Source organism: Ursus arctos, unplaced genomic scaffold (assembly GCF_023065955.2).
Source record: "Ursus arctos isolate Adak ecotype North America unplaced genomic scaffold, UrsArc2.0 scaffold_24, whole genome shotgun sequence".
Lineage (NCBI taxonomy): Eukaryota > Metazoa > Chordata > Mammalia > Carnivora > Ursidae > Ursus > Ursus arctos.
In genome coordinates this window covers 32,923,529-32,943,772 of record NW_026622919.1, presented here as the reverse complement: position 1 = coordinate 32,943,772, position 20,244 = coordinate 32,923,529, and the positions used below count along the sequence as shown (strand labels likewise).

The 20,244-nt window shown below is 35.0% G+C and overlaps 1 protein-coding gene and 1 long non-coding RNA gene across 3 annotated transcripts in view; one reads left to right on the top strand and one right to left on the bottom strand.

Moving 5' to 3' along the window:
• The window catches only part of LOC130544719 (uncharacterized), a 40,084-nt gene extending 23,058 nt beyond the window's left edge, over positions 1 to 17,026 (top strand). The window contains exon 4 of the long non-coding RNA XR_008961243.1: positions 14,538 to 17,026. This is a non-coding gene — a long non-coding RNA (uncharacterized LOC130544719). The remainder of the gene's footprint in view (positions 1 to 14,537) is intronic.
• MED13 (mediator complex subunit 13) overlaps positions 1 to 20,244 on the bottom strand; it is a 270,369-nt gene that overhangs the window by 11,863 nt on the left and 238,262 nt on the right. For both annotated transcript variants that reach the window (XM_048223687.2, XM_026517486.4), the window contains 8 exons: positions 11,024 to 11,185; positions 8,457 to 8,680; positions 6,491 to 6,680; positions 5,096 to 5,552; positions 3,667 to 3,886; positions 2,491 to 2,682; positions 2,070 to 2,293; positions 133 to 275 (listed from right to left, as the gene is read on the bottom strand). In XM_048223687.2, coding sequence (XP_048079644.1) covers positions 133 to 275; positions 2,070 to 2,293; positions 2,491 to 2,682; positions 3,667 to 3,886; positions 5,096 to 5,552; positions 6,491 to 6,680; positions 8,457 to 8,680; positions 11,024 to 11,185 — 1,812 coding nt within the window. The remainder of the gene's footprint in view (positions 1 to 132; positions 276 to 2,069; positions 2,294 to 2,490; positions 2,683 to 3,666; positions 3,887 to 5,095; positions 5,553 to 6,490; positions 6,681 to 8,456; positions 8,681 to 11,023; positions 11,186 to 20,244) is intronic.

Below are 20,244 nucleotides of genomic sequence, written 5' to 3'. Positions count from 1 at the left end.
AAAACAAAACAAAAAACTAGTTTTTATAACCTCTGCATTTTATTCAGTACATACACATAGATGTGGTCTGACAGTGTATTAATTAACATAAAGCAGAAATTGAAGTACTTAACAATCAAAGCGCAATTTTACCTTTCAATTCTCCATGACCAATCCTTCCTAAGCGGCCAATTACAACTCTCCACGGTAATGAACTCATTTGTACAAGTCCTAAGCACCACTCCCAAAGTTTCTGTAGACCAAACCTTCTAGCAGATCCTTTTTTCCGACGAGCTCTGTTGTACAAAGAGACAATTAAATATTTCTAAAATTCGTAAGAGAACATTTTAAAAGAGCTCAAATTTGTAAAAAAACTATTTTTTAATGTCCCAATTTTTAATGTTTGACAATTTTTACGTAAGTCCTAGGCAAGAATATACATAAAACCATAGGTTTAGCATGCTTTCTGTTTTTCATAATACACATTAAAATAGATTCTTAACTTAAAAATTGTCCACGAAACACCAAAATTCATCAGAAACATTGTTCTACACCAGAGACTGGCAAACATTTTCTTTAAAGGGCCAACAATTTAAGCTTTTGGAGGCCATCAAGATTCTGTTGCAACAGTAACCCTGCTGCTGCAGCATGAAAGCAGCCACAGATAATACTTAAACGCGTGTAGCCAGATTTGGCCCACGGGCTGTGGTGTGCCAACCCTTCCTCTATACTTTAAGTTGAAGAATATTACAAAATACTACACTTCTCAGACCAAACACTGTTGTGTTTTCTGCAAGCATGTCCTTTATTAGGCAAATACATGACATAAGCACTCTGTGGCTGAGCAACGGTAGCTATGACTGGCTGACTGAGTACTTAATATATAGCAAGCATTATACCCAGTCAATTTACACATTATATCTCATTTCAGCCTAATAAACCCTACAAGGCAGATAAAATTATTCTTCCAGTTTTACAGAGAAGCAAGCTGGAGCTCAGCTGGCTAAAGTAATTTTCTCAAGATTGCATGCCCAGTAAGTAGCAGCATTGGGATTTGAACCCAGGTCACTATGACTCTGGAGTTGGACCTTTTAATCATTGTATCACTTCTACTTTCAGTCAAATGGCAATCCTATCTTTGTACTGGAAAGGTGATATTCCTTCTCTACTCTTTCTTGTCCTTCACAGATAAGCATACTATTTCCAAAATTCACTTAATGAGAATTTTAAAAAATCAAAATTGTGTAAAGGAAATACGGTAGGAAGTATTCCTCTAATGTTTATTAAAAATGGTCAATAAATCTTTATAACCAATAATATAAAATTAGTGTTTCTATAGTCCACTTCTCAGCACCACTATAACCTAATTTTCATTAAACATTTTCTGCATATATCAACTTCTGAACTTAAACTGATCTTTATATAATAAAAAAATAAAGGATAGAACCAAACCTCAAAACTGAATATTACGTCATGGACTTGCCTTTCAGGTTCTCTTAGGCCTTGTTCACTAGCTTTGAAACATGTTACTAGAAATGTCTATTAGGTTATAACTTAATATGAGGCTTACCTATTGTGACCTATTAGTTACAGCCTTCATAAATAACTGAGCATGATAACTAATTACTACCAGGAAGAATTCTAAAAATAAGGCCACCATTTTCAGAAGACATTCCAACATTTAAAAGGAAAATTTTCAGTCAACAAGGAAATTAACTCAGTTAATTAGAGATTATATTTTAGATGGTACTTGAGAGAAATAAATGCCACAGGATGCTCTTTTTTAATTGCAGAGGGCTCTCTCATTCCATTCCTTAAAATTTCTTAGGCTGAAATCACTGCCTCAAGCTTTATTACATGGAATTTAGGGACTTTAATCTCCTTTGTCTGTGTAACAAAGATCACTCAAAATTACTTCTAATTATACAATATATTCACTACCCAAAAAAGTGGAAAGCACCCACAATCCCAAAACTTAACGAACATGACCTTCCGAACAGTTTTCTATTCATTAAAAATGAAACACTGTGTGTGAGAGAAAATTTTTTAAAATGGATGATATAATGATACACTTAAGGAAACAGAGGTACCTATTTGGGACATCGATGTTAATGATACAAGTTTCTAAAAGTTCTCCATATAGATCTGTGCAAGATGCAAGAATCCATCTTTGATCATGTGATAAACAGTAGCCCACGAAAAGAACATTATATTTCTGTCCAGCTTCTCCAAATGTTTCTCCTAGCTCTGTCTGTTTATCCTTCACTGGAGCCAGAATAAAAGGAGGTGTATAAAGTCGAATACACTCTGGTCTCTGTAAAATAAAAAATTAAGGTAGTATGGTACTACACAATCATAGAAAAATCTTTTATTGAAAATGTGATATATTATCTCTACCCAATTATAAGATAATTGGAAAATGAGAACTAAACAGAGAACTGCATTTAGTTTTGTATAAAATCATAAAACGTATAGTCATTCAATAACTTTGGTCATAGAAAACATACTTACATCAGGACTTTTAAGAGCAGTTTCCATGGCTAAACCTGGACCAAAGCCAGTCAATGTTTTCACGTTGGTTGATGTTGGAAGTGGTCTCCGACACTGGGTAAAGGCCGAAAAAGCCAGGGATTTTAAATGCTGGGTATAGATTTGTCTATCTTCATGTTTCACAGGTTGTAACAGGTACTGACAAGGAACAATCTAAGAATTATAGGCAAATATTACAAAGGTTAAACTTCCAAAAATAAAAATAAAAAGAACCATGGGTCTAAAACCCTGTTAAAAACATTTACTAGAAAATTTAAACAAAACCTAATTAATATTCTAAAGAATTTTATTATATAGGTTTTTAATAATCAATTTTACTAACAGGTTACGTAAACCTTTTAAAATTTCTACACAGCAATAATATTAATACTGCCATTGATGAGTCTATAAAGAAATAATTCAGAATCTCTGCAAACAAGTTAATATCATTAATTTCTTTTTAATTTTTTTATTTTTTAAAGAGTTATTTGAGAGCGCACGAGAATGCATGTGTGAGCGAGGGGAGGGGCAGAGGGAGAGGGTGAGGGAGGATCCTCAAGCAGATTCCCACTGAGCACGGAGCCCGAGAGGGAGCTCAATCCCAGGACCCTGACACCATAACCAGGCCAAATTCAAGAGTAAGGCGCTTAACCAACTGAGCTACTCAGCACTCCCCACCTACTTTAAAATGTAGGCTCCATGCCAAGGGCTTGACCTCATGACCCTGAGATCAAGACCTGAGCTAAGATCAAGAGTCAGAAGCTTAACCAACTGAGCCAACCTGGCATCCCTAATATCATTAATTTCTACTTTTACTTGCCATCTATCTTATTTAGAACTCTAGTTTATATAGATCCATACTCTGGTCTTCTATTTAAGCTTATGGATTTAAAAACTGGTTTATAAAAATAACACAAGAGAAATATTTAATGTACTTAAATACAATCTTTTTATTCTCCATTATTACTGTGGTATGATTATAAAGTTTATCTTTTAGAAAATCCCTAAGGTTCAATTATAGTATCACTTAAAGTAAAATGTAATAGAACTTGACTTTTAAAAAAAAAATCAACTTGGATACAAAATAGTATTTTTGAAACTTCTGTCTACATCAAACTGTTTTATATATGTTTAACTTGCAAAAGTTATCATTCTTACCTGTACAGAAACAGTACTCTTAATATGAGGAGGAAGAGTCTGGACCATTTCCAGAAAGCATCGAAGTAGCCCCAAAGTCCATACATTAGAAGAATTAGTGCTCTCATCTTTATTTTCATAGGTAAAAGGATCAATTATATAAACAACAATTGCAGGTGGATAAGTGATTGCATGTGAGTCACCATCTGTGGGGATACCCACTTTATCCCGATCCATCGTGCTAAAATTTAAGGTAGAAATAAACAGTTAGGAAAAAAGTTGTACCATAATTTTGAGGTAATATCAAAAAGCAGGTTCTCAATAACCTCTCCCCTTTTTCTGGTGGGGGGTGTCTGAGAGCTTCTCTAAAAATTGAGAGACATGTCTTTCTCTCCAAATAGAACAGTAAACGCACACAATTTCATGGTATACAAATACCCTTACGTTAAGAGGGCTTGCATTAAAAAAGGGAATAGAATTTTTAAAACCACAGAATATCCAGAAACACTAGAGAGCTTGGTGCTTAAGTGATAAAACTGAGACAAAGATAGGTTAACTGAGCTGCTGAAGATCACAAAGCAGAGCTACACCAGAAAGAAACCAGGTTTTCAGACTTAGTCAATGTTCTACTACATTAATAGCCTATACATATTTATTTCACACTTCATAACTGTAATAGTGCACAAACTTCATTCTTTGACGGTGATACGATTTTTTTAAAAGTCCAAATCTATTTAGATGTTCAAGATGAATGCATCAATCTGGGTAAATAAATAGTTTGTTTTTACTCACATAAATGAGTTTAACTTTGAGCAAAATGCATCTGGATAGCTGAAAGATTACCAAACTCACGTTAACCTAACCTATAAATCAAAAGGGAAACTCACTCATTATATTCATCATAAAAGGAATAGAGAGCTGCAATCATCATTGTTGTCATCATAAATAACTCACATGTTTGGAAGCATTGTATAAGGCACTTAATGTACATTATATCCTATTGCTCCCATTTTATAGATAACATGCTCAGGAAAGTCAGACAACTTTCCTAAAGTCACATAGCCAGTAAATGGCAGAGCTGAGATTCAAATCTCTGTATGGCTCTTAATAAGCTCTGAAGAGACTGGTTCAGTAGTGACTTCTAAATCATCGTAGTGATTTGCAAAGGCAAATCTACTTAACAGTTGTGTCAAACAACATATTCAAACATCACAGGATAGTTGAACTAAATGGTTTTCAAGGTCTTAATTCCCATGATGAGATTTTAGGATTCTATGCTAAAGACTTTATAAAGAGTCTGCATAATTTTAAAGATAAGATAATAAACATTACAAAAACTAAAATTTCATGGGTAAGATCAAAAAACTCTCCATGTTCATTCACAAGGACTATCTTAGAAAGAAGCATAATACATTTACATGTCTGCAAAGAACAGTATATTCAAGGGTACCTTTCAGACACATCAGGATGAGGCTGAGTGGGAAGAGATGATTCTCCAGAAATCCCAGCTGTTTGTAGAGCTGATGACTGTTGCCCTCCTAGCTGGCCATTCTGAACTGTACTCACTTGTGTAGGCATGGATCCTGTACCACTACTGTTCATACTGCCAAAGGGTGGAAATGAGGGTAGTTTATTTGATGATACTCCACTATTCAAGTTGGAGGATGAAGATGAAGTTGAAGTTGTGGTCAAAGTTGAATTAGCTGTGGCAACTGAAGAAGACATGGCAACACCTGAAGTCATTGTCATAGTGCTGCTTGCTGCAGATGCTAGAGTGGCAGATGGAGTACTAGCATTTCCAGTACTTGTCATCTGAGGTGGAGTAATCAAAGATTGACTTGTAGGGGCAACTAAATTTGGCTGGGAAAGTAGAGAGCTGTCCAAAGGCTGGGAAGCAAGATAAGGACCTAAAGATAATAAAAACAAGCAGGATATTTAATTCGTTATTTCACTGATTGGTTCTGTTTTAATTCTACTATGTGAATAATAATCTAGTTGATGCTTACTACCCTCCCTTAGTTGCATGCTACCAATGTAGCAGATACGAGCTTTTTATTTTGCCCAGAAACTGAAGAAACAAATTTTAAATGGAATTGGAAAAGCAAACCAGCATTTTCATACAAAATAAAGAAATGATTCCCATGAAAGTATAACAAAATTACATTTACTAGACATAATTAACTGAATGAAAATAATACCTAGCAAATTTTCATCAAACCACTCAAAGAGTTCCTAAAATCACAAGTTGAATAAATACTGACTAAACTGAGAGCTAACTATATATAAAATGAAAAATGGTATCATGGGGTTCATATTATAGAGATACCTAATGAGGGTCAATATTTTGGTTCTGTGTTTCTTTGGATTAAGTCTGAAGTCCACTGATATTTAATCCAATGTTAATTCAAAGGTGTTAAAAGCAAGTCTAGAACTGTTACTTGGTGTTGTAGGGGGAACCACAAGTTATTTTATCTCTAAACCATTAACAAATCAAGAATCTTAATGTTAATAAGCTTAAATAAAAACACAAATTCATCAGATCCTACAGAAGCAAGGGAAATTGTTTATACCCACAATTTCTTCTTACCTGATGGGATCCCTATTTTAGGGATCAGCAAACTTTTTCTGTAAAGGGCCAGACAGTAAATATTTTGGGTTTTGTGGGTCACACAGTCTCTGTCTCAACTACTCAGCTCTGATCTTGCAGCACAAAAGCAGCCACAGACAATATGTAAATAAATAAGCAGGGCTGGGTTCCAATGAAATTTTATTTACAAAAACAGCAGAAACATTGGGGCCATACTTTGTGACTACTGGTGTTATAAAATAAATACAAATTTAATACCTAGGTCATATCTGCAGACTTGTGCATAAAGCTTGAGTTTAGAAAATGCTTCATTGTTACCATCAGCTGCCTGAGAAAACCATTCTGCTACCAACTTTTCTGATAGTTTCTTTGATGCAGTAGATCCAACTCTCATGATCCCATCCGTCAATAGTCGAGAAATAGGTCTATGCTGACCTAATCGACAGGACTACAGATACACATACAGAAAGCAGAATTAGTGAATTTATTATAGTATTTGAGTATGCATTATAAAATAAAGCATTTAAGTTATTTATTTTTTAAAAGATATATTTGTAAGTAATGGCTACACCCAACACGGCACTTGAACTCACAACCCCGAGATCAAAAGTCGCACGCATGCTCTACCAACTGAGCCAGCCAGGTGTCCCAAGCATTTAAGTTACTTAAACTAAGCTTTACAATTTATAATTAACATTGGGGATAAAAATATCAAGTGAAATGGTACATCTTTTTCTTTTTTACATTAGAAATCCACTGTTTTTTTTTTCAAAATTAAACTATCTCCAATGAAATAAAACACCTACATAATAATGGCACAAGAACCATGTGGTCTGAAAAAATGAAAACTTGCAGAATACAGATATAAGTGAGCATAAAATGCACATATATCCAAGTCAAATCAAAATAAAAACTGGTATATAAATATACTACGTATTTGTCAGCTCTCCCTCCAATTCTGTGGGCCACTGATGTTTGTTATAAGAAGCCCAATATCAAATAAGTTTGTCATATTAAATTAAAAAACTTTAGACAGGATTTTTTGTTGTTGTTTAAGTAGGCTCCTCACCCAATGTGAGGCTTGACCTCACAACCCTGAGACCAAGAGTCACACATTCCACCAACTGAGCCAGCTAGGCACCCCTGGACAGAGGATTTCTTTATTGTTAAGACTTTCCAAGGCTTACAAAAAACAAAAAACACATGAACAAAAAACTTTCAAAGGCTTTAATAATCTAATACGAATAGCGAATCTCTTAAAAAGTAATATAATACATAATGTTTCCCCAAACCTGTTTAATTATGGAACTTTTTCTGGAAAGATTTTGCAGAACTAGTGTACCAAGTAACACTCTTTGGGAAATATTTATTTCCCAAATCTATAGGACAGATACCTTGTAATTAAGTGGAACATTCGTAAGGAGCTAAACGAACAAACAACTCAGACTGTAGAAGAAATTAAATTTTAAAGATTGGATTTCTAAGCATTTATGGGGAAATGAAAGTATAATGAAGTTACGACTTTATGTCCTGTAGCACTTAAAATTTGTAATCACTGAACTCAATGATGAATACAATATAAGGATTTTAGGATCAACTAAGTATTTAAAAGACCAGTCAAGAATTTCAGAAATGATATAGATCATAGAGATATCTAACACAGCTTTACTTTATGAAAGTGAGGCCTAGTGTCAGCACCTGAGGTGCTAGACAATCAGGACTACATTTTTATAAATGAAATTTTTTCCTGGATATTTAACAATGCAACGCTTTATTTCAAAAAAAGATGATCTTAAATGGCATATATATGTCCTCAATGGTTTTTCCCCAATAGAGCGATTTCTACTGTGACCCATGGCACACACATCTAACAAACAGTCCAGGTCAAATGCTGTAAAGAACATAACTGGCTAGCATGAGAACTACACTACACAACTAGTTTCACATCATTATTACTCTGTCCCCATCAACTGAACTGCCCAGTATATTTCATATATATATATATATATATGTGTGTGTATGTGTGTGTGTGTATGTATATGTACATATACGTACACATACACACACACAAATTATAGTTTTAAAATGCCACTTTTTTTTTTTAAAGATTTTTATTTATTTGAGAGCAAGAGAGCGCACACACGTGCAAGAGCCAGGGGCAGGGACAGAGGAAGAGGGAGAAGCAGACTCCCCCCTGAATGCTAACTCCTTTTAAAACACCTACCTCATATATTGCAGTGAGGTCTCTAAAAAAGCTTTTGGCTCCATTTAACAAGGCTTCATTTTCTGGACATAATACGACATAGGCTATATCTCTTTGAGATCCATAGGGTTCCAGCATAAGTCTCTCCCAATAAGGGAGTGCAAATGGAGAAAGCACCAGAAAATCATAATCATAACCCAACAAAAACGTAGGGATTGGCAGTGGTTCTGGGGATTCATCAGTTCCTAAATAAGAAAAACATATTTTAAGATAACATTTTGAAGCAGTTACATGTCTTCCTTTTATTTAAATGTCAAAGTTACTGAAATCACTATTATTACAAAAAATATTTGATTAAAGACAAAAAATATCTAAAGCCAATCAATGACTGAGAATCTTTCACAGTTAAGAATTTGCTAAATGGCATCAGGAAATATGACTTATACCGTCATTTAATTGTAAAAAAAATTAATTCAAATGAAAAAACTTAGAAGTACAAAAGAAATAACTGCATACTCACATAGGAGTTTTATTTTTTATAAATTTGGACTGGGGAAAGCCTTTCTAAAAGAATAACATAAAACCTGTCCACTTAAAAACTGATCAATCTGACTACATAAATTTTAAAATTTGGCATAAAAACATTATAAAAAAGCCAAATGATTAATAAATTGGAAAAAAAAATCTATAATGTACATGAAAAAGGTTAAATTCCTTACCATATAAAGGGGACTTATAAATCCCTAAGAAAATGATTAACAACCTAACAGAAAAATGGGTAAAGGATATGAACTAAGTTCACAGTAACAGAAATATCTTATACATAAAAAGCTGCTCAATCTCATTAAGAGAAAGCAATTTAAAATAATTAATGGTGAAAAATTATAACATTTACTACATGCTAGGTACTGTTCAAAGATCTTTACACATATTAACTTTACACATATTAACTCATTTAATCCTCACAAAACCATATAAGGCAGATACTAATATTAACCTCATTTTAGAGATGAGAAAGCACGAATGAAAAAGTTAAGCAACTTGTCCAGAATCGCACAAGAAGTGGTAGGCATGGGATTAGAGGCCAGGAAATCTACTCTTACAGTCTATACTATGCTATTTCTCAGGCTGTAATAAAACCACCATTTTCACCCATCCTATACTCAGTAAGGGTTTGCGGAAACAGGCATTTTGCTGGTGGGAGTTTAAATTGCTATGTAGAGAGTAATTTGTCAACATTAAAAACGACGACAACAACAACAAAACACACATCCTTTAAGCCAGATATGTGTGCATTATAGAAAAACAGTTGTGATGACAGTGACAAAAACAATATGTATATCCATAAACAGTGGATTGGTAAAGTATTATCATATGTAAAGAACAAAGAAATACATGAACCCATTAAAAATAAAGAAAGACAGCTCTACATGTACTGGTCAGTATGGTGCAGAACTGTGTGTGTGTGTGTGTGTGTGTGTGTGTGTGTGTGTGTGTGTGTACTATTTGGTTTTTAAAAGAATCTAAAAATATAATTAATCTGCATTTTTCACTAAATGTCAAGTTTTTAATGATTATTATTTAGCCATTAATAAATGAAGGAAAAGGAAAATATGAGCATATCTACTACTTCTACTACATAATGCATTCTAAAACCATGTATGAAAGTCAAAAGATTTCAGGGTTAAAAACTATTATTATATATATATACATTTACACATATATATATTTTTTAATATTTTATTTATTTGAGAGAGAGGGAGCACAAGCAGGGGGGAGAGGCAGAAGGAGAGAGAGAAGTGGACCACGGGGCTCAATCCCAAGACCCTGGAATCATGACCTGAGCTGAAGGCAGATGTTTAACCAACTGAGCCACCCAGGCACCCCCCCCAAATATATTTTAAAAGCTCCTACCTTTCACAATCTTCAACAGACAGTTCAAGTATTTTGAATGTTCTTTGCCCTCATAGATGACCATAAATCTACTGTGCACCATATATACATATATTTTAAAGATTTCATATTTAAGTAATCTCCACACCCAATGTGGAGCTTGCACTCACAATCCTAAAATCAAGAGCTGCATGGTCCACTGACTGAGCCAGCCAGGCGTCCCTCTACAGTGTACCATATTTAGAGTATTCATTTGTTACTCTTAAAACTGGCAAATTTCTTTTTTTTTTTTTTTAAATGAAGAACTTGGGGTCTTTCATCACTAGTATTATCTCCTTTTTGCCCCATTCTTCATTCAACTTTGTAAAATGATAATTTACAATTAAAGTAGTGTTCACTCATTTAAAAAATTTTGGCAGTATGATTCTTTCTTCATATAAAATCTTATTGGTCAGTCTAATCTGTAGAAATAGATTTAAGTGAAGCTGTTCTTTCTGAAGAGGGGCTGGAGAACCCAGTAAATTGAATGTTGGAAATGATTAAAGTAATGAAGACTACGATTGACTACACTGGCCTTAAGTCAAGCATATGCCACAAAAATATTTAAGGAAGACAAATGTGCTTACTCCAAGTTGGGCACAAAAATGAAGGGCTGATATAAAATCAGTCAATACACATTACTATAAATTACTTACCATAGGAGCCTCGGCCAGCCATTTTATGAAATTGTTGCCAAGTGAGAGGGCCTTGAACTCCCCAAGGCCTTACTGTTCTTTTTTTCTGAATAGCATCCTGAAGAACTGGCTGAAGAGATAGGAGCATTCGAAGTATATCCTGTGAGCACTGCATACTCACATCTACAACCATTAAAAAAAAAAAAAAAGTAAGAATTGCTATTGCCAACACAAAGAAATAAAATTTTATAACAAAATACATTTAAGTTCAACTTCAATCATCAAGATTAAGCATCTGCTTGTGCAGAGAACTATATTAGTTCAATCTCAAATGATCTACAGAAATGGTTCTTCTAGATACTTACCTAGAACAGACATAATAAAAAAGGCATTTTAACTCCTCTCCATAAGAAAGTCATTCAGTAGCTCACTAACCAATTTATAAATTAATCAAATAAATATCTTCCTTTTTTGCATTTGTTTTGATTGTTTTTAGTGCCTGTAGGTATTTTCCCAGAAAGAACTCTACCTCACACTGAAATGAGTTATAAACTGTGTACCTTAATAACCACTACTATGGTAAAATGATCAGACAGATAAGACTGGTTACATTGATTAAAGTTTAATTTGGGAAAAATAATAGACTATAACAAGTCTGAAATACAGAACTTGTACAGTAACAAACTTGCTCACACTGTAAAGTGTTATAATATCCATAAATACTTTATAAACCTAGATTCACAGATTTATAGATTATAATATTATGACTTGCATTACCAACCAACTATCAGAATAGGTATGAAAGATGCTGCTCTTAAATGTCAAATGGCTTTTTAAAAAAATTCACTAAATTTTACTGATATAATTAATCTGTGCCCCCAGTACATTCAGTTGTACCATTAAACATGTTTGAACACTTGTACATTAAATCATTCAACTTTTAAAAAAAAAAAAGATTTTACTTATTTGAGAGCTAGAGTGAGCAAACAAGAGAGAGAGAGAGAGCACATGAGGAGAAGGAGAGGGAAAAGCAGCCTCCCCTACTGAGGAGGGAGCCCGACTAAAGGGCTCAATCCCAGGACCCTGGGATCATGACCTGAGCTAAAGGCAGACGCTTATGACTGAGCCAACCAGGTGCCCCTAAATCACTCAACTTTAATTATTATTACTGCCTAATTTAATACTTCTGCTTTCATTCCCTAGATCTAAATAGTGTGCAGAATTATACGTAATTTAATTTCAGATATACTGCTTAATAACTATTATGTTTAAATAACCTACTACGGGGTTGCCTGCATGGCTCAGTTGATTCGGCATCCAACTCTTGATTTTGGCTCAGGTCATGATCTCAGGGTTCTGAGATCAAGCCCCACATTGCGCTCTGCACTGGGTGTGGAGCCTCCTTAAGATTCTCTCTTTCCCAGGCGCCTGGGTGGCTCAGTTGGTTAAGTTTCTGCCTTTGGCTCAGGTCATGATCTCAGAGTCCTAAGGAATCCTGGGATCAAGCCTCACATCTGGCTCCCTGCTCAGTGGGGAGTCTGCTTTTCCCTCTTCCTCTGCCCCTCCCCCTGCTCCTTCTCTCTCTTTCAAAAAGTAAATAAAATCTTAAAAAAAAAAAAAAAATTCTCTCCTCTGCCCCTACCCCGCTCTCCCTCTAAAAAAAAAATAAGTAAACTACCTTATACATAATAGAATATGTAGTCACTAAGTAACAACAGAGCTATCTGAAATGGACTAAAGACTTACACACTGGTAAATCAAAGCCAGTTATGTATCTATAGGAAATATTTTACACAAATAGTATAAAATACAATTATGTGTATTCATATCTGAATATTCACATAAAATGAAGTCTAGAAAAAGTTGCTATTGGCTAGGGCTGTTTATCATAATCACATGGGGAACTTTTTAAGGACATATATGCAGAAATTCTGAGAAATTCTGACCTGGGTTTAGCTCAGGAATTTGTTATTTAGATTTTAATTCAGAAAGATTCTCAAATACTTTTCCATTCTTCTCAGAAATATATTTATTGAACACCTGTTATGGCCCAGTATTATTCTAGCTGTGGGCACTACTGTGTAAATAAATTCTCATTCGCGTCTTGAGGGATCTTATTATCTTGTGGGGGAGACTGACATGAAAAAGAGTAACCATATACAGCAACAGGTACCAGGTCTCTATTTAAGCTGAAATCTGGTTGCAAAGCAATGATTAAAAGGTTATAAATTATTTTAAAGAGTGATCATCATGAAGGATAGACAGATCAGAATAGAACTGAACATCCAGAAATCTCAATTTATAGTCAATTTATTTTTGACAGGGTGTCAAGACAATTTAATGGGGAAAGATAATCTTTTTAACAAATCAAACAGTTCTAAGACAGTTGGATAACCACATGCAGAAGAATAAAGCTGGACCCCTTCCTTATACTTTATACAAAAGTTAATTCAGAATGGATTATATACCTAAATAGTGCTGTAACTATAAAACTCCTAGAAAAAAATAGGACTTACTTAGGGTGAGGCAAAGCCTTTTTAGATATGACACCAAAAGCACAAGCAACAAGAGAGTAAGTATGCTGAACTTCATTAAAATTAAAAACTTTTCTGCTTCAAAGGATACCATCGAGAAAGTGAAAAGACAACCCAGAGAATAGGAGAAAATATCTGCAAATCATATATCTGACGAGGGATTTGTATCCAGAACATATGAAGAACTTAAAACTCAATGATGAAAACAAAAAAGTCTAATTTAAAAACGGGATAAAGGTTTTGAAAAGACATTTCTCCAAAGATCTACAAATGGACAATAAGTAGGTGAAAAACCATTAGGGAAATACAAATCAAAACCACAATGAGATGACACTTCATACTCACTACGATGACTATAATCAAAAAGACAATATGACAACTGTTAATGAAGATGTGGAGAAAGGAGAACCTTCACACATTGCTGGTGGGAATATAAAACCGTGCAGCTACTTTGGAAAACAGTCTGGCAATTCCTCAAAAGGGGAAAGAGAGTTCTATAGCCCAGCAAGTCCACCCATGAGTAATGAAAACATATGTTCACATAAAAACTTGTACACAAATGTTCACACCAGCATTATTCATAATAGCCAGAGTGGAAACAACCGAAATGTCCATCAACAGATGAATGGATAAATGAAGTGTGGTATACCCAATACAACAGAGTATTATTTGGCAATAAAAAGCAATTAAGTACTAAAGCGTGCTACATGGATGAACTTTGAGAATGCTAAGTGAAAGACACCAATCAAAAAGACCATATGGTGTAGGATTCTATTTATGAAATGTCAAAAAAAATCTATATGGAGAGAATGTAGTTGACTGGCATTGAGAGGAAGGATTTGGAGGGAATAGGAAGTGAGCCCTAACAGGCATGGGATTTCTTTTCATGGTGATGAAAATGCTCTAAAATTGACTGTGGTGATGGCTACACAATTCTGTATATACAGGCATACCTCACTTTATTCTGTTTCAAAAATAACTGCATTTTTTTTTTTTTACAGGTTGATAGTTTGTGGCAACCTTGCAACGAGCAAGTCTATTAGTATCATTTTCCCAATGTCTCTGTGTCACATTTTGGTAATTCTCCCAATATTTTAAAGTTTTTCTTTATTACTATATTTGTTATGGTGATCTGTGAACATTAGTGATCTTTGATGTTACTATTATAAATTTTGGTAGACACCACAAACCATGCTCATATAAGATGGCATACTTAATAAATGTTGTATGTTCTGACTGCTCCACAACTGGCTGTTCTCCTATCTCTCTCTCCCTCTCCTTGGGCCTCTTTGCTCTGAGACACAACAATACTGAAATTTGGCCCACTAATAAACTTGCTGGGGTCTCTTTAAGTGTTCAAGTGAATGGAAGAATTGTACTTTAAATCAAAAGCTATAAGAGATTAAGCTTAGTGAGGAAGGCATGCTGAAAGCCCACACAGGCTGAAAGCTAGGCCCCTTGCGCCAAATGACCAAGCTGTGAATGCAAAGGAAAAGTTCTCAAAGAAAATTACAAGTGCTACTCCAGTGCACACACAGAAGATAAGAAAAGTGAAACAGCCTGTCTGCTAATATGGAGAAAGTTTTAGTGGTCTGGATAGAACAGAACATTTTCTTAAGCCAAAACCTAATTCAGAGCAAGACCTCTTTTCAATTCTGTGAGGGCTGAGACAAGTGAGGAAACTGCAGAAGAAAAGTCTGAAGCTAGGAGAGGTTGGTTCATGAAGTTTAAGCAAAGAAGCCATCTCTATAACATCAAAGTGCAAGGTGAAGCAATAAGTGCTGATACAGAACCTGCTGCAACTTATCCAGAAGATTAAGCTAAGATCATTAATGAAGATGGCTACACTATTTTAACAGACTTTTCAATGCAGACAAAACCACCTTCTATTGGAAAAAGACATCATCCAGGGGTTTTCACAGCTAAATAAGTTAATGCCTAGCTCCAAAGCTAGGGGCTAATGCAGCTGGTGACATTAAGTTGAAGCCATTGCTCATTTACCATTCTGAAATTCCTAGGGCCCTTAGAATTATGCTAAATCTACTCTGCCCCTGCTTTATAAATGGAACAACAAAACCTGGATGACAGCACATCTGTTTATATCATGCTTTACTGAATATTTTAAGTCCACTGCTGAGCTTTAATGCTCAGAAAAAGATCCTTTCAAAATATGACTGCTCAGTCTATGGCCATACCACCCTACACACGCCCAATCTCCTCAAAATATGACTGCTTATTGGTCACCCCAGAGCTCTGATGGTGATGTACAATGAGATTAATGAGATTAATGCTGTTTTCATGCCTGCTAACACAATCAAGGAGCAATTTCAACCTTCAAGTCTTACTATTTAAGAAATACATTTCATAATGCTGTAGCTGCCATAGATAGTGATTCCTTTGATGGATCTGGGCAAACTAATTTGGAAAGCTTCTGGAAGTGATTCACTATTCTAGATGCCATTTAGGAACATTTGTATTCATGGGAAGAGGTCAAAATATCAATATTAACAGGAATTTGGAAGAAGCTGATTGCGACCGTCATGAATGACTTTGAGGGATTCAAAATTTCAGTGAAAATGTGGTGGAAATAGTGAGAGAACTAGAATTAGAAGTAGATGTGACTGAACTGCTTCCATCTCATGATAAAACTTTAATGGATGAGAAGCTGCTTCTTATTCTTGAGATGAAATCTACTTCCAGTGAAGATGTTGTGAATTGTTGAAATGTCAACAAAGGATTCAGAATATTCATAAACTTAGTTGATAAAGCAGCAGGAGAATTTGAGAGGACTGACTCCAATTGTGAAAGAAATTCCACTGTGGGTAAAATGCTATCAAACAGGACCTCATTCTAGAGAAATTGTTCATGAAAGAATCAATCAATGTGGCAAACTTCACTGTTGTCTCATTTTAAGAAACTGCCACAGCCACACCAGTCTTCAGCAACCACCATCCTCATCAGTCAGCAGCCATCAACACTGAGGCAACCAGCTAAAAGAGTATGACTTGCTGAAAGCTCAGATAATGGTTAGCATTTTTTAGCAATAAAGTATTTTAAAATTAAGGTATGTATATTTTTTAGACATAATGCTATCGCACATTTAATAAAACTAGAGTGTAGTGTAAACGTAACTTTCATGTGCATTGGGAAACCAAAAAGTTCATTTGACTCACTTAATTGTGATATTCACTTTACTGCGGTAGTCTGGGACCAGACCCACAATGTCTCTAAGGTATGTCTTCACTAAAAACCATTCAACTGTACACTTTAAATGAGCGAATTGTATGGTACGTCAATAAAACTGTTGGAAGAGTGATCTTGGAGTGCTATAATGGTGTGAACGGGCAGAAAGATGGGCAATTTTTACTTCTACTTTTCTGCATCATCTAGATTCATTCTTTTTAGCAAATATGTATTTTTTCGTAACTAGAATAAAGTTTTCCCTATCTTGAAAAAAAACAAACGTTACCATTAAAATATACAAACTATAGCTTATACGCTTTTAATTCTTTCAAACAAATATTTTAACACCTTGGACATCTACTATATGCCAGGCACTGTTCTAACTATCTGGGATATACCAACAAAACAGACAAAAACCCTAGCATTTATACAGAACTTGCACTGGGTAAATTTAATGGAGAGACAATAATGATTCAATAAATAATACACTATGTTAGAAGGCAATCCACACACTATATAGATAAAAGCAAAAAAAGCAGGATAGAGAACACGAAGAGGGGTTTGCAATTTTATACTGATAAAATGACATCCTAGATTTTGGGTTTTTTTAAGTAGGTTTCCTGCCGAGCATGGAGCCCAATGTGGGGCTTGAGCTCACAAACGCAAAATCAAGACCTGAGGTGAGATCAAGAGTTGGATGCTTAACTGACCAAGCCACCCAGGCACCCCAATATCTGAGAAGATTTAAAGGAGACAAGACAGTTTTACCCTTGTAAATACATGGGAGAAAGGTGTGCCAGGCAGAGGAAACAATTAGGGCAAAGGTAATAATGTAGGATCTTTCTTTCATGATGCTGCTATAATTTAATGAAAGTATTCCAATATTGCATATTTAGGTTTTACAGCATTGTTTTTGGTTTTATTTTAAAGATTTTATTTATTTATTTGAGAGCAAGTGAGCATGCACGCACACAAGCTGGAGGGAGCAGAGGGAGAAGCAGACTCCCCACTGAGCAGGGAGCCTGACATGGAGCTCAATCCCAGAACCCTGAGATCATGACCCAAGCCAAAGGCAGATGCTTACCTGACTGAGCCACCCTGGCACCCCACATTATTTGTTTTTATATTGAAATTTAAAAAGTGAAACGTAAAGGAATTGCTCTTTTTTTTAATTATTATTATTATTATTTATTATTATTTTAAAGTAGGCTCCATGCCCTGCACGGAGACTAACACGGGGCTTAACCTCATGACCCCGAGGATCAAGACCTGAGCTAAAATCAAGAGTCAGACGCTTAACTGAGCCACCCAAGTGTCCTTTGAATTATTATTTTTTAAAATATTTATTTAAGTAATCTCTACAGCTACTGTAGGGCTTGAATTCATGACCCCAAGATCAAGAGTGGCATACTCTTTTGACTGAGCCAGCCAGGCACCTCTGTTTTGAATTATTTTAATACAAGTTATTAGGTTGAAATTTATCTTTATGGCTGTAAAGTTTCCTGTTTATATCAATGTTTACTGTTACACAAAAATGTTGAGGCTCAATGTTTTCTATTTGGCAGATAAGCTGGTCCTTTTTTTGAGGTACAACTGGCATAAGTTGGTTCTTTTTTAATTTTTTATCGAGGTAAAATTGGCATAACATTAGTTTTAGGTGCACAATGTAATGATTTAATATTTGTATATATTGCAAAATGATCACCACAGTAAGTCCAGTCAACATACATCACCATACATAATTACATTATGATGAGAACTTTCAAGATGAGTTGGTTCTTAAAAACAAGTAACAGAAATAGAGTACCACTACTGCTACTGCTGCTGCTATTACTACGATTACCAATTGCTAATATTTGAGTTCTTACTTTGTGCCAGGCACCGCTCTCTCTGTTACACAGAACACCGATCCTCTCAACACTATTTGGGGTAAATACTATTATTGACACAATTTAAGAAAATTGAGGGACAGAGAGATTAAATAACCTCCCCAATGTCATAATATATAGTGATAAAGCCATGTTTTAAACTCAAGTAGTCTGCCTCTATAACATATGTTCTTAACTACTACCTATGGCTAAAAACAATCCTGCCTTTTTTGAACATCTACGACATTTATTTCTACCTTTTTCTTTTTTAACTTGGTTCTTGAGTATAAGGAGTTCCATGAATCATCAACTATGTCATGAACAAAAATATTAACCATTGGTCCATGTACTGCCCTCCTATATCACAAATTTTCTTTAATAACATTATGGACAACTATGATCTCACAACCCAAGAACTAGAACATCACCACAATAATCTTATTAGAGCTTCTCCCTCTCCTAACCCTCCCTTCAGCTTTTAAAAATTAACCACTATTCTGAATTTTATGTGCATCTAAAAAATATTTAGTTTTGCTTGTTTTAAAACTTTACAGAAAGGTAACTTACCATATATAACCTTCTAGGATTTGTTCCCACTCTCCTTCCTCTCAATACTAAGATTCATCTGTTTGTTATATGTAGTTTATTCATGTTTAGAACTCCGCAACATTCTATATGTACTATCATAATCATTTATCCATTCTCCTGTCAATGGGCATTTACGGTGTTTTTACTTCTTTCAACCCTGCGTTATAGTTTTGGTTCTCTGAGTACTGCGTAAGCAATTTAAAGGTCGGATATCTTTTATATCTCCTAGAATACCAAGCACATTGTTTTGCATGTGTCCAAAAACTGACTAAATTAGCGAATGACACAAGGACCAACTAAAAGTTATTATATGGCACACATCACCCTAGAAAAGATCCTTAACCAAAACTACATTTTGAAGGAGGCTAATTTTCTGTATAATAACCAAAAGTTAGAAAAGTTAGTGGTATATTGAGACATCTTTTAAAAAGTATTAGATTGATTGTGCCTGAAAGAAAACTAATCAATTATTTTAATAAAAATGGCAGCTTATATTAGTTCAGTACTATGTTCCAAGCACTGTGCTAAGCACTTAATACGGATTAACACATTAGATCTTTAGAACTCTATACAAGTATATGACATGTATATGTCTAACATTATATGACACTGATGACCATTCTCTCCTTCAAACATTTCCTATACTTGGCTTCCAGGACACCATACTCTCTTGGTTTTCCTCCCACCTCCTCGTTTTCCTATCCTGGATCCTCCCTTTCTTCTCCACCTCTAAATGTCAGTTCCATCCTTGGACTTCTCTCTAGTCATTCTCTAGGTTGTTTGATCCAGCTCCATAGATTTTATTTTTATTTTTTTTTATTTTTATTTTTTTTAAAGATTTTATTTATTCATTCGACAGAGAGAGAGAGAAGCAGGGGGAGTGGGAGAGGAAGAAGCAGGCTCATAGCGGAAGAGCCTGATGTGGGGGAGCTCGATCCCATAATGCCAGGATCACGCCCTGAGCCGAAGGCAGACGCTTAACCGCTGTGCCACCCAGGCGCCCCAGCTCCATAGATTTTAATACTGATAACGTACACTAGAAAATTTTAATCTACAACCCCAACCACTC